At 37.1% G+C, this 15,143-nt stretch overlaps 1 protein-coding gene across 1 annotated transcript; it reads left to right on the forward strand.

Moving 5' to 3' along the window:
• The first annotated feature begins 11,494 nt into the window (after positions 1-11,494).
• On the forward strand, positions 11,495-14,557 carry LOC149209344 (L-type lectin-domain containing receptor kinase IV.2-like). Its single transcript, XM_089398587.1, has 2 exons — positions 11,495-11,571; positions 13,729-14,557. The coding sequence occupies exons 1-2, from the start codon at positions 11,495-11,497 to the stop codon at positions 14,555-14,557; spliced, it is 906 nt and encodes a 301-aa protein (XP_089254713.1).
• The last annotated feature ends 586 nt before the right edge of the window (positions 14,558-15,143 follow it).

The following is a 15,143-nucleotide window of genomic DNA, read 5'->3' on the forward strand; positions in this document are numbered from 1 at the left end:
ATCATGCCTAATGCTTGGGATGTTCACTGATATCAAATTTTGTGGAGACAAACATTGTCTTATTTTAGACAGACAGGTGCAAACAGGTGGCAAATAGACAGGTGGTCTGTGTGGCCTGCATAAAGATGCATGTGGCGAGAGGAGAGGAGGGATGCATGAAAATGCGCATGGCCAGAGGAGACGAGGGCTTGCATGAAGATGTGTTTTGCCACATGAGGTCTCTATCAAAGTGGTGAGAGGAGGTCTCTATCAAAGTGGCGATTACCTTTCTCAGTAATAGTTTCTCTGCAACAGATACCATTACCTTTCTCTGCAATAGTTTCTCTACAATAGCTATGGATACCGAATTCAAATGTAAATCGAATTCAAATGTAAGGATAATTACCTTTCTTTGTGGCTTCTGTAGCATACTACAGTCACACCAACAGCATAGGCAGTTGACCGAAATGATGACCCCGCAAACTTGCAGAAGCAAAGATGCACCCAAAGGCTCAGTTCGGTTGGTATGTATCCAAAGGTAAGCTTCCTGTTGTCTTTCATTATCCTCCTCAGCTTTACTCTTGTCTGCCCTTTCCTCTTCTTCATTCTTATTATGTGCTTCTGATATGGGTTGTCCTTGCTCAGAAGTAGGAGTGGTAAAGAAACCCTCTCGAAGATGAGATACAGTGGACAGAGTCGGCTGTGTTTCTGTGGTGAGATACAATGAACAAGGTGAGATAAAAATGGAATGGTTACTAGCTATGGATATAAAAGCAAGGCGGTGGAAGCTAGCCTCACCTCTTCGAAGAAGTTACTGCCAGTGATGGATCTGACTTTCGAACGTGATTTCCATTGCTCTTTCTGGTATCGAACTCCACTGCAACCAATCTGTTATTCGAATCCCCATTCGTGGTAGAGTTGACACCAATCTGTTATTTGAATCCCCATTCATAGTAGAGTTGAACAATCCCAACTACTGCCCATAACTATTCTCAGGGAAATCATTTTTCTCATTTGTTACAATGAAATCCAGGCCATCACCACCGTTTCCACTCTTGTTTTGTTTATCTTGACATGCTTCTGCTCCAACTTTAGCTAACTCTGAAGACAGTATTCCAACAAGAGGTTTAGAAACAGTTCAAATGACAAACCCTCTGATGTGAGTAATAGCAGGCACTAACTCAACTGAGCTACTCAACTGTGGATGTTGCGCTATTAGGCTAAAACCAGTGGGACCATCATCTTAGTCTTACCCCTGTCTCTTTCTTCCATCGGATTGCAACCAAGACTAGTTGTATCACAAGTATGCCTTCCAAAGCACTTCTTTACAAATCTAAAATGGTTTGGAAAGCACTTCTTTACAGATCTAAAATGGTTTTGAATGTCTTGCAAGAAATTTCCCAAAAAAGGAGTTTTTGTTACAATAGTGAGAAAACAATTCGTGCAGGGCTTCTCTTCATCAACCAAAGGGCTCTTCAACCAGTCACATTATCATGTGCTTCTGCATATGTCATTGTGGGCATGTGTCATGTGCTTCTGCGTGTGTCAATATGTCCTACATTTTGTTAGAATTATGGCATTTGCAATTAAAAGCAAGATGATTAATTAACTTGTGACTATAGAGCTTGATTATGGCTTGTTGGTGTTCCTCTAGAGCGTCCGAGTCCACAATAGGCTTAATCGGGAATTTTTTATTCTCTTGTATAGTATTTATATTATTTCCAATTTGTGGTAATGGAGCAAATAGATTGAGATGGCTGTCCGCATACAGTTTAAGTGAGATGCTCGAAAAAAGGCATTAAGCTCATCTAGTACTATCTGTTGCTTGATGAGTGTGACCCCGCAAACACCAGTAAGTAAGTTATCTGCTTACCTAAGGTAATGGACGTAAGGAGAGTAGGCTAAAAAAGTATGCACCTGCATGCTTGATTACTTACATTGAACTTACATACCATATATGCCATAGTTTACCAGTATCAGATAGAGATTGTTGCATGACCACTATATGGGAATAGAAGCAAGAAGGTATCTGGATACATCTCAATAAGGTAGAAATAGTGAGAGCTTAAGTATAGATAAGCTTGTATCATATGGAACACTAATACCTATACAATATTGGTATATCTTGATAGTGTAACCAAGAGACTATCTAGACTGTATACAGTGTGGAGTAAGCACATATTCAGTGTATTCAATCTCTGTGAATATGTTAACTCTCACATAGCCTTGTGTAAACACTTGAGATTACGGGACTAGTGACGATATACGAGCTAAAATGTCACAAGTAAGCTATACTAATTCAATATGATGTGTAGATTACTTATAATACGTCTGTTATCACTACTCTATGTAGATGCATCTTATCCACAACCTATTCACTATAGTTACTATAGACTGGATTATTAAAGACACGGGCTTCCGACAAAAATAGATAGGTGCTAGTGTTGAACTCATCTGCTCGACTAAGAGATCAAACTGAGAGATCAATGGGATTAGAAACAACGCATGCTCGAAAGGGAGATGAATGGGATTGGAAACAACACATGCTCGGAAGGACGTAGGTTCTAAGTACCATTTCTGGAACACAAGTTTCGGTCTTATGTTCCATTTAAGCGCGTTTTGACTGGTCATATTCCATCACGGTATTAGGGGCCTGAGTGAGGGATCAAACCACGTAAGCAAGCTTGTCGTGCACCCCTCTCCCTTCCACACAACAAGTAAGTCATTTTGGGCTCTAGACCAATGGATATGTCCTCCAATGATGTATGTACTTTTGTGCGTTCCATAGAACACACTTATTGAGATCATGCTTAGTACAAAGCACGATGTTTGTCTCTTGTTGGGCCGGGCTGAACCCTCAGATACGCTTTGAGAAATGAACACAGACAGCATTGCTAGGACCTCTGCCTACTTGATAAAGACTTGATGTCGGATGGACAACTCACACTCTTCATTACCTAGGAACAACTACAGCCAAACTATATTGGAAGGGTGGCTTGCTTGGGTTGGCACTTACACTTTAACCTTGAGTATTTACCCGCTACCCACCTGCCTAGTCCCCTTTACCGTTACCACCAACCCACCTACTCTACTAACCTTTCATTCTGAACCTCACTTACCCAACCCTTGGAATACCCAAAATATTATAGCGTTAATGGACCGGGGCTGGATGGAAAAGCTAATATAAAGCATTCACAGGCCTAGAATCACACTTGCCTTATTAATCTTAATAGGTTGGGAATGCTAGAGACTTCTCTATCCAGACGGGAGAAACCAACATGGCTCTCATATCTTGCTTCAGGGAAAGGGACAAAGTGGCATGCTTCCTATATTTTATATATGTAATTACGATGTGGCGGAAAAGAGAAGTGAGCGGGTACCTTTGTTTACCCATACGTCAGGCGGGCGACCACACCTCATCGCTGAGAAATCATAGGGTAGGGCGAGTCTATTTGCCTTGCCTACTCTTTTCAGAAAGGATGGGTCACCGAGTCCTAACCTAGCATCTAAAGCCTGACTTTTCTTTATAGATAGCCTTACAACGCCTTCTCAAACCTTAACTTTCACTTAGAGGCCTAATTTCCATAACTTTCCTTCTAGAGTTTGTATTAAAGCCACCACTTTGATCTTTCAACAACACAGACATCATTATTCAACAACACTACCAGCACTATGAAATTGGGATGCTTCCTAAGTTTTCGAAAAAAATCCCCAAGGCAGGGATTAGCTGCCATGCAGCCTCCCTTGTTCATCAAGATTTCAATACCTTTAAAACGAGTTAAAAGCATGCTTGATATCCTTCTCATAGTTTAACGAGAATGAGAAAAGAATAAGGTTGCAAGATATGTCTATCAAAGGTTCTCAATGTAGTTTTTTGAATAAGGCAACAACGCTATATTGGATTTTAATAAAAATTATAGGATTTAACTTTGGAAAAAAAATATTATACTAGATACTTGCAAAACAAGAAAAAAAAGAGAATAAAATTCTACAAAAATTTACTAATGAACCAAAGACTGATTTAGGAGAATATTTAATGATGCAAAAGTAAAAGTCTTCAAATTGTAGTAAAACCAGGACCGGGTTTTAGAGCTCATCACAAGCTTTCCAACAATGAAAATGCTTCCTCAATCTCAATTCGTATGTAACTATTTTTCAAATAAGGCAACGGGGATATATTGGATTTTAATAAATATTATAGGATCTAAGTTTGAAAAAAAATATATTATACTAGATACTTGCAAAACAAGAAAAAAGGCATTCAGCTTGTTTAGTACTATCTGTTGCTTGATGAGTGTGACCCCGCAAACACCAATAAGTAAGTTATTTGCGTACCTAAGGTGGACGTAAGGAGAGCAGGCTAAAAAAGTATGCACCTTCATGCTTGATTCCTTACATTGAACTTACATACCATATATGCCTTTGTTTACCAGTATCAGATAACGATTGTTGTATGACCACTATATGGGAATAGAAGCAAGCAGGTATCTGGATACATCTTAATAAGGTAGAAATAGTGAGAGCTTAAGTATAGATAAGCTTGTATCATATGGAACACTAATACCTATACAATATTGGTATATCATGATAGTGTAACCAAGAGACTATCTAGACTATATACAGTGTGGAGTAAGCACGTATTCAGTGTATTCAATCTCTGTGAATATGTTAACTCTCACATAGCCTTGTGTAAACACTTGAGATTACAGGACTAGTGACGATATGCGAGCTAAATTGTCACAAGTAATCTATACTAATTCAATATGATGTGTAGATTACTTATAATACATCTGTAATCACTACTCTATGTAGATGCAGCTTATCCACAACCTATTCACTATAGTTACTATAGACTGGATTATTGAAGACACGGGCTTCCGACAAAAATAGATGTGCTGGTGTTGAACTCATCTGCTCAACTAAGAGATCAAACTGAGAGATCAATGGGATTAGAAACAACACATGCTCGAAAGGGAGATGAATGGGATTGGAAACAACACATGCTCGGAAGGACGTAGGTTCTAAGTACTGTTTCTAGAACACAAGTTTCGGTCTTATGTTCCATTTAAGCGCGTTTTGACTCGTCATATTCCATCACGGTATTAGGGGCCTGAGTGAGGGATCAAACCACGCAAGAAAGCTTGTACACCCCTCTCCCTTCCACACAACAAGTAAGTCATTTTGGGCTCTAGACCAATGGATATGTCCTCCAATGATGTATGTACTTTTGTGCGTTCCATAGAACACGCTTATTGAGATCATGCTTAGTACAGAGCACGATGTTTGTCTCTTTTTGGGCCGGGCTGAACCCTCAGATACGCTTTGAGAAATGAACACAGACAACATTGCTAGGACCTCTGCCTACTTGATAAAGACTTGATGTCAGATGGACAACTCACACTCTTCATTGCCTAGGAACAACTACAACCAAACTATATTGGAAGGGCGGCTTGCTTGGGCTAGCACTTACACTTTGACCTTGAGTATTTACCCGCTACCCACCTGCCTAGTCCCCTTTACCATTACCACCAACCCACCTGCTCTACTAACCTTTCATTCTGAACCTCACTTACCCAACCCTTGGAATGCCCCCAATCTTATAGCGTTAACAGACTGGGTCTAGATGGACAGGCTAATATAAAGCATTCATAGGTCTGGAATCACACTTGCCATATTAATCTTAATAGGTTGGGAATGCTAGAGACTTCTCTTTCCGGACGGGAGAAACCAGCATGGCTTTGATATCTTGCTTCAGGGAAAGGGACGGAGTGGCATGCTTCCTATCTTTTATATATGTAATTACGATGTGGCGGAAAAGAGAAGCGAGCGGGTACCTTTGTTTACTCATACGTCAAGCGGGCGACCCCACCTCATTGCTGAGAAATCATAGGGTAGGGCAAGTCTATTTGCCTTGCCTGCTCTTTTCAAAAAGGATGGGTCACCGAGTCCTAACCTAGCGTCTAAAGCCTGAATTTTCTTTACAGGTAGCCTTACAACGCCTTCTCAAACCCTAACTTTCGCTTAGAGGCCTAATTTCCATAACTTTCCTTCTAGAGTTTGTATTAAAAGCACCACTTTGATCTTCCAACAACACAGACATCATTATTCAACAACACTACCAGCACTATGAAATTGGGATGCTTCCTAAATTTTCTTACAAAATCCCCAAGGCAGGGATTAGCTGCCATGCAGCCTCCCTTGTTCATCAAGATTTCAATACCTTTAAAACGAGTTAAAAGCATGCTTGATATCCTTCTCATAGTTTAACGAGAATGAGAAAAGAATAAGGTTGCAAGATATGTCTATCAAAGGTTCTCAATGTAGTTTTTTGAATAAGGCAACAACGCTATATTGGATTTTAATAAAAATTATAGGATTTAACTTTGGAAAAAAAATATTATACTGAAACTTGCAAAACAAGAAAAAAAAGAGAATAAAATTCTACAAAAATTTACTAATGAACCAAAGCCTGATTTAGGTAGATATTTAATGATGCAAAAGTAAAATTCTTCAAATTGTAGTAAAACCAGGACTAGGTTTTAGAGCTCATCACAAGGTTTCCAAAAACGAAAATGCTTCCTCAATCTCAATTTGTATGTAACTGTTTTCTGAATAAGGCAACAGGGATATATTGGATTTTAATGAAAATTATAGGATCTAAGTTTGGAAAAAAAATTATTATACTAGATACTTGCAAAACAAGAAGAAAGAGAGAATAAAACTGTAGAGAAATTTACTAATGAACCAAGGACTGATCTAGGTGGATATCTAATGATGTAAAAGTAAAATTCTTCAAATTTTAGTAAAACTAGGACCAGATTGTAGAGCTCATCACAAGCTTTCCAACAACACAAATTCCTCCTCGATCTCAATTCGTATGTAGAAGTTACACCCAATCAAAGTTTTTAGTCAAACTAGGCAAAAATCATAGATTTAGCACAACACCAAATTTTTTTAGAGAAATATCAACTTTGACAATTCGGCCAAATTTAGAGGCTTGGGGGCTTAATTTACCAGAACACAAGATAAAAGAAGTGGCACCACTACGAACCACCAAAGATAATATCTCTCTACTAAGTCAAGAACAAGTTTAGCGGCCCAATAACATGGGGCCATGTGGCCCAATCAGATAGTGCCACATGGTACCCAACGAATGGTCGATTCAGACACTACCAACGTAGCTGAAAAATTACGATGGATTTCAATAGTTAAAATTTCGATGATTCGTTTAAACAAAATTATGTTAAGTATAACTTAACGATTATGGTTCTAAAGGCATCTGCAGTGAGCAGAACCGACAACTAACAGTTTAAAATATGGCAAACAGGTTTAGCGACATACCATATTAACAAAGTCTTATCGATTGGGGATTTGGTAAACAAAAAACCATTTAGTGGTGGTAACGTATTCAACGACTGTTTAAATAGGTTTAAACGTTGATGGTTATAGCTTATATGGTTGTCATCATATTAAATTAAACAGGCAACTAAGAAATACAGCGAGACCTAGTTCCAACGGTGGACGGTTTGCCATTATATATCATAGGTAATATTCATTTCCTTCCATGGAAGTGCAAACTCTCTCCTACAACTACTTCTATACTGCTCTAAAATCTGGATTTCCTATGTAGTCTTCACTCATAATATCATTGGTGAAAGGCTCAAGCTACATTATCACCCCAATTGTTAGAAATCTTTATCACCGGTGGTCAACAAAGAATATATGCGAATGTATGTTTGCTTATTTGTGGCTCCTTTCTTGTACTTGATTAATAGGTGAAAATCATTGTAAGAATCTCAGCAATTTATAATGTCTCACCTGTTGCATATTTCTCTTGATTTGTAGGTATTGAAGGACTCGATGATCCATATATTCTTTTCCAGAAGATAGTGCCTCTATTTCTTCATCATTTGTACAAGTTGCACTAATATTCTTTTTCAAGTTGTAATGTATCTCTGTTCAAGTTGCACTAATATTCTTTTTCAAGTTGTAATGTATCTCTGTTGTCTCTAACCCCAGTTAGGGGTAGAAGTTATTTGAAAAGACAAACGTGCAAAATTGACATTTAAATATGAAAATAAAAGAAAATGGGAGAAAAGGGATATGAAGAGACACAATTTTAATGCAAAGGAAAATTAGAGGAAAATGAAGAAAATAAAAGCATCAATGATAAAAAGGCTTCATAGAAATAGTTCACAACTTTTGGTAGTTTAACTTTTGTTAGTGTTGGCTTTGGAATAGAGAGAGAAGAAAACATGAAAGAAAAGGAAAGAAAACAAAGGAAGGCAAGGGAAACATCCTTCATTAAAAAAAAAGGAAAAAAAAAAAAGAAATAAATACATCGATGTATGTTGGGAAGTATTCAATAGAACAAGGACTCTGTGGCAGTCTCATCTTCGTCACACGTCTTTGGAATCCAAAGAAGTGAGCACCCATATCACATCATTGTGCAATTCCTTGACTTCATTTTTAAATGACATACGCATGCTTATAGGAATTCACATAAAATTTGTATTTTTCTTTTTTTAATGAAGAAAGTAGAGGCTTCAATGATAAAAAGGCTTTAGAGAAACAAATCATAGCGTTCGCTAGTTTAGCTTTTGTCAATTTTGGCTTTGGACCAGTTTAAGAGAGAGAAGCGAACAAGCAAAGAAAGGAAGACAACAGAAAGTAAGACATTACCTCAATGTATTATAACAAAACTTGTTTCTAAATTAAGAATCTCCATAATAAAATGGAGAGAAATATATATATATATATATATATCTTTTATAATTAATAATAATAATAGTAATAATTTAATATAAACTAGTGATCATTGTTTTATGAAATACTATTTACCTTATAAGATTTAAAATTTAAATGCCTTATTATAAAAAGGCAGTGACACGATATAAAAACTTCCAAAATACTTTTATTAGTCTATATCAACTGCATTAATTCTCTTACAAAATACTATACACCATATTGAAAAATTTGTTTGTCGCTCAAAAATACAATAGAATCTTCTCATTTTGCTCAAAAGAATCGTCTTATATTCCACTTTTCAAATGCAATAAACTCAAGGCACATTTGCCTATCCAACCGTTTAAATATGGTTTTATTTTAATAATTATTACTAAATTTGGTTTTGTGCTTGTAGAATGTATTTAGTGAAATTCTCTTATTGATTTTTTAAGGAAATCAATTATACACTTATAAGTTATAAATTATAAATGAGATTATAATTTTTACTTATTTAAAATATATTTTTAATTATAAAAATAAAATAAATATTTAAAAATTTAAATTTTTTAGTTATGAAAATTACATGCATATCTATGCATATCTAGTAAATTTTAACAAAATTGCGAAATTAACTCCAATAAATACTTGCGGCATATTTCAACGAATTTTTTATACACTCCTTTATACAATTCCACATTTCAACCCTACATAATAACTTTAGGAAAAAAGAAAACTTAATACAAAGTCTCTGCGCAAAAAGTTCCTTTTAGAATGTGTAGTTTCTGAACTTGACCTTGAGAAGCAATAGAGGGCAAATAAATTTAATTGTTTTATTTGAAAATGAGTTTTTTAGTGAGATTTTTTTGGAAGTTTTTCTAGTGGTTTTTTGGGTCTCATTTCCCTAAAATTCGGTAGGAATTTATTGACATCGCAAGTTTGATGGGTAACCCCTCCACAATCCAAGTATTGTAGGGGTTTTCCAAGGTGTTGAATCCATATATAATAATACAAATCAAGATTTCAATCTCAAAATTTTCCATAATATTCCAACACTAGAAATCCAAAAAATCGCACTAAAAATAACTCCATTTAAAAAACGCGACAAAGCTTGAACATAGACACGAATATTGACTATTTTGAAAACCACAATTTCCCTTAAGGCGAAATGAAACATGCGTGAGTATTTTATGTTGGAACAAAAGGAAAAGCATGGTTATAAGATAACAATATGCCAAACCACCGATGTGGGAGGAAAAGGATTTTGAATCGAGATGGTAAAACAAAATTGTGGAGATTTTCTATGGAAATGTTAAGGAGATTCAATCAGGTCCTATCATTCCAAATACTTGTACCACAAACATCTTCTAAGGAGATTCAATCAGTGCCTATCATTCCAAATACCTATACCACAAACATCTTCCAATAAATTTACAGATATTCGGTTTCCATTCGCTCAATTTTGCATTTGTATTGATATCATCAAATTCACCTTCATTGGCTCCTGCGACAGAAAGTAGCATAAACTTTTATGGAAATTTTGAAAACTTCAAAGAAGAGGAGTAACTTACCTGAAATTAATAGCCATTAGTACGTAGTTAATACGTAATGGAAGCTAATGGAATTTTGTCATTAGTACGTAATTAATAGCCTTACTCATAAAAGGCAAGATTGTTAAAAAATTAAGTTAAGTGTTGTGTGTGAGGCTCATCCGTGAAAAGAAATCAAAAACTTTGATTTCCCTATTGAATTGTGATTAGCAGAGAGATTAATCTTGGGAAAGCAAAGGAGATTAGTATTAGTGAAAGTGGACTATAAATTGCGACATCGTTTTTTCCCTTTCTCTTTAAACAAACTAGAAACAAGCGAAGTTGCAAGCTAAGAGACAACAATTTCAATGATCTCGATATAATTCTATATAATGCAGTCATCTAACCCAATCAACTGAATCACTCTACATTGAAAATGCATTTGTCAAAGTCAAAGAAAATCCGTGACAACTGCCACCAACAGTAACATTTAGGTATCTCCAATTTAAGCATTGAAGAAATATGCAACTTATACAGTATAGAGCCACCCCAAATTATTGCATGATCTGAAATGATCATATGTTAAATTGAAGTAGAATTGATTATTGCCATCATTGAACCAAATGTTAACTTTAAGTGCTTTTAACTGTGAGAATCGATTGAAAAGGAAAGACTTTACGACAGGTGAGAAACATAAACAAGATGTAAATAGAAGTGAAAAACAGCAAAAACACAACGATACCATACAACAAGATTGATTATGGAGTTCGTCCCTGATGGACTATGTCTCCGGGTCCGCTTTCAAGATGGGTGACCGCTTTATTAGGATTGAATCTGAGGAGGGCGATTACATAACAAATTAACCAGACAGATTGTGCACGCAGGCACTTCTGGTCACCGTCACAAGAAATCTCTTTGAAAGATCTTTCCAATGCCTGTCATGGTTCCCAATTCTGACTCCCGATGCTCTTGTTACGCTGAAAACAAAACAACCTATGTTCTCCAAAATTTGCACACAAAACTCAAAAACCACTCTCCCTCTTCAATGAACCAAACTCTGGCTTTATAACCCTGCAAATACACTCTAACCTTTGTTTCCCAACTTTAGAATGCATGTGCTAATTTTAGGGATGAGTTTAGGGTTTTAGGTTTAGTGAATTAATGTCACATAGTGTCATTAGGCCTAGGTGTAATTAAAATATCAAAATTGAATTTTAAAAACCCACTTCGCACCTTACAATAACTCAAAATCGTTAGCCGTCATGTCACCAGGCAAGGAAGTGCTGACAGCGCATGTGAACGGTGAGTTGACCTCGCAGTTAGGGCTCCGCCAGTTCCGGTAACTGCCGGCGATGCTTGTGACCTGTCACATGACCTGTAACCATTGGTTTCCACACGGTTATCCTGGACCTCCGACACCTGCTTACCCATAGCTGCTATCTCCCATATTCGCTGACATGATCATAGTTTACTCCGCCACGGTGAGGCTAACCCTCTGCGGTTTAGAGCCTGCGGAGTATTTATTAACACTTTTGCTTTGTATTAAAGCCCGAAAGGGTTTTAGAATTAGGAAAAGAATTTTTGAATTCAATTTTTAGGTTCTAGGTATAGTTTTAAGTCTTTAGGTGTTTTATTAGGTTTGTACCTTAGCTTTCTAAGGCTAGGTTTTTTAACATAAGTTTTAGATAATGTCTTAGGTTTAGTTTTAGAACTAGCTTAGGTTAAAGGATCTATTTGGTTTTGATATAAAAACCCATGTACCTCTTCGTCACAAAGCGACATTATCAACATCATATGATGACAAACCCATGTCGACAACCAAACCCCGGCGGAACTGACGACAAACCCATGTCGACAACCAAACCCCGGCGGAACTGACGACAAACCCATGTCGACAACCAAACTCCGGCGGAACTGACGACAAACCCATGTCGACAACCAGGTACAAAACAGTATCCTCTGAATACCATGAAAACCATATCAACCATTGACATCATCGGACAACCATAACATCATTGTTGAAGCTGAAGATATCGGACACTGAATGCTGACGACGAATATTGGCGAAGCTGATAAAGTTCAAAACCTCATCGACCAATGATAATTTGACGATCAGTTCGATGTTGAACCACTGAAGACTCCGCTCATGCTGGACTCACGAGATCCTCCTGGATCACTGCACAAATGGGCGGATCGATGTTTAATTTAAATTTACAAACTAAGAGCGGGATACAACTCTTCAATGTAGTTGCAGTGTTACGAGAGCCAAACTTCTAAATAAGAGGCCCATAGTTGCAATGTTGGGTTACGAGACTCAAACTTATACATAGGAGGTCCTATCAGTCAGATGTGTACGTATTGAGGAAAAAACTTACATACATTAGCAACAATAAGAAGTGGGTGGAAAAATGTGTATCCCAAGTTCAACTCTAAGAAACTCTAAGAGGAGCCACTTGAGCTTCATCGCTTCTGCTTTAGATGTGGGCATTTTAGTAAACATAACTTATATTTTAAGTCCTTCACAGGTCCGACCGAATTGCCAATTTGCATCAACGACATCATAGGAAGTGATCGTTGCTCCATCGCTAGTGGTGACATAGAAAGAGAGACTCTGCCCATTCAAATAGGAGTTGTCCGCCAATTTTATCCCAAGTTGAGGGACATTACTTCCCCACCGTGTTGGAACCTTTTGATGAAAAAACTTCCACATCTCGTGCACTTCCAACCTTGGTAATGAGCACACAAGTAATATATATATATATATATATATATAGATAGATAGATAGATAGATATATAATTTTATTGAAAAATTGTTATTCTAACCCTCATCTTATATATTTTCTTAAAATATTAAAACATAAAATTAAAATAACATATAATTTTTTAAATTTTATTTAAAATCCCAATAGAATAGAATATTAAAATTTAAATTAAAACAATATATATACCTTTATCATATATTTAATTCTATTTAAAAATATCCCTATAAACACTCACTTCACTTATTCTTAAAATACTAAAACTTCAAATATTAAAACTTGAAATTGAAGCAACATATATAGATGTAAGATTAATTCCATTTAAAATAAAAATCTCATAATAACAGTCACTTCACATCCACACTAGCAGCAAAATCTATATAAGTCCACAAAGTAGTCCTTACTACTCACTGTCTTTTGAAAATCATAAGGATGATATTACTAGAAGGATGATATTAATTGCAACGGTTAACCTGGAACAACAATTTAGGGTTACTGAGACGACTAATTTCGTAATAATCTGGCAAGTCTAATGAAAGTTAAATTGATTAAAAAATAAAAAAATAAAAAATAAAAACAATTTAAAACTATTTCAAGGTTTATCTTCTTTGCCACGTGGACTCTTCAACATTGCAATTTTGACCCTTCAAATTTACATTTTCAAAAATAAAAATAAAAAAAATCTCTCTTGGCGAGTTTCTTAGTATCTAGGCTTGTTTAACATTACTAGCAACAGGCAGACATACAATCACTTGTTCGCAGTGGAGTTCGATACGAACGAGAGTGTCGAATTGGATGATCCCAACCGCAATCATGTGGGGTTGGATATCAAAAACCTGATTTCAGTGCGGACTGAGACTGCCGAGTATTACAATGGGGACGATTTCCATGAATTCAGCCTCAAGAGTGGGCGCAACATACAGGCCTGGATCGATTACGATCATCTGCAAAGCCACATTAGCGTTACCATAATGTTGGCAGGCTTGCAGAGACCACAGAAATGGAGAGCGTTCTGTAAGAAAATGTGTTCGTTGGATTTTCAGCGACTACGGGGAATTTCATCGAAGACCATTACGCTTTGGCGTGGAGCTTCACCAGAGAAGGCACGGCGCCCGCAATTGATATCTCACATGTATTCCAAACGTTCCAGACGGGGATGGATAGCCAGCGTTACCATGGCAACTCTCGTTCTCTTGTTTGTGGTGATTGCGGCGGTGGTTTTCAAAAGAGGCAAGTGCAAAGAAACAATTGAGTTTTGGCCCCATAGGTTCACTTATAGGGAACTCAACATCGCCACGAAAGGATTCTGGCATGGGCTACAGTGGTTTCAGCAAGGTTTACAGGGGCGCTCACCCTGGCAGGAGGGAATGAAAGGTTTCGTTGCAAAGATCTCGACCTTGGGGCCCACGCAGCACAGGAACCTGGTTCCTCTCCGGGGTTGGTTCAGAATGCGGAAGCAGATTTTCATCGTTTACGACTACATGCCCAACGATAGCCTAGATAGGCCCATATTCGGGAACCAGATGATGATTAGGGAATTTAGTGAACACTCACTATCATTTTGAAACTTTTCCCGCTTGAAACAAGTTTGAAATTCTTAGAGTGGGAATGGCATTTAATGGGTTAAGTAAATTTCAAATCCATCCTGTATTCACGAGTCACGAAAACCAACCGCACTACCTACATTCATTACACTGAACTGTGCTGGAAAATGCATCGACATGTCTGAGCAACATACTATGGTATGTCATTGTTGGATTTCTGAGCAACACACTATGGTATGTCATTGTTGGATTTGTGTATGGCCGTTAAAAATTGCCTAAAATTTCATGCAAACGTTCGATTGCAGATTCCCGGCCAGGAATCCGACATCCGAAACGTTCCAATGTGCAACAAACACACGTATAAAACATACATTATCACGTGTCCACCGCACATCTCGTAAACAAACTCTTTTCCGCCACCTCCAAAGCCGTCGCGTCAATTGCCAGCAGTTTTGCAAGAGGCGAAGTGACGCTGACAACCTATGTTTCCATCCCCAACGACGGGCCGTGGGCAGGGTTTATTTATTTACCATTGACTTTACGCATAATCTAACGAGTTTTCAAATTTGTTTAGAAATAATGGAATTTATGGTAAGATTTTAATAAA

This window comes from Pinus tabuliformis, chromosome 1_2 (genome assembly GCF_031772625.1).
Source record: "Pinus tabuliformis cultivar Carrire ecotype Pingquan chromosome 1_2, CPIR1, whole genome shotgun sequence".
NCBI classification, from domain to species: Eukaryota; Viridiplantae; Streptophyta; class Pinopsida; order Pinales; family Pinaceae; genus Pinus; species Pinus tabuliformis.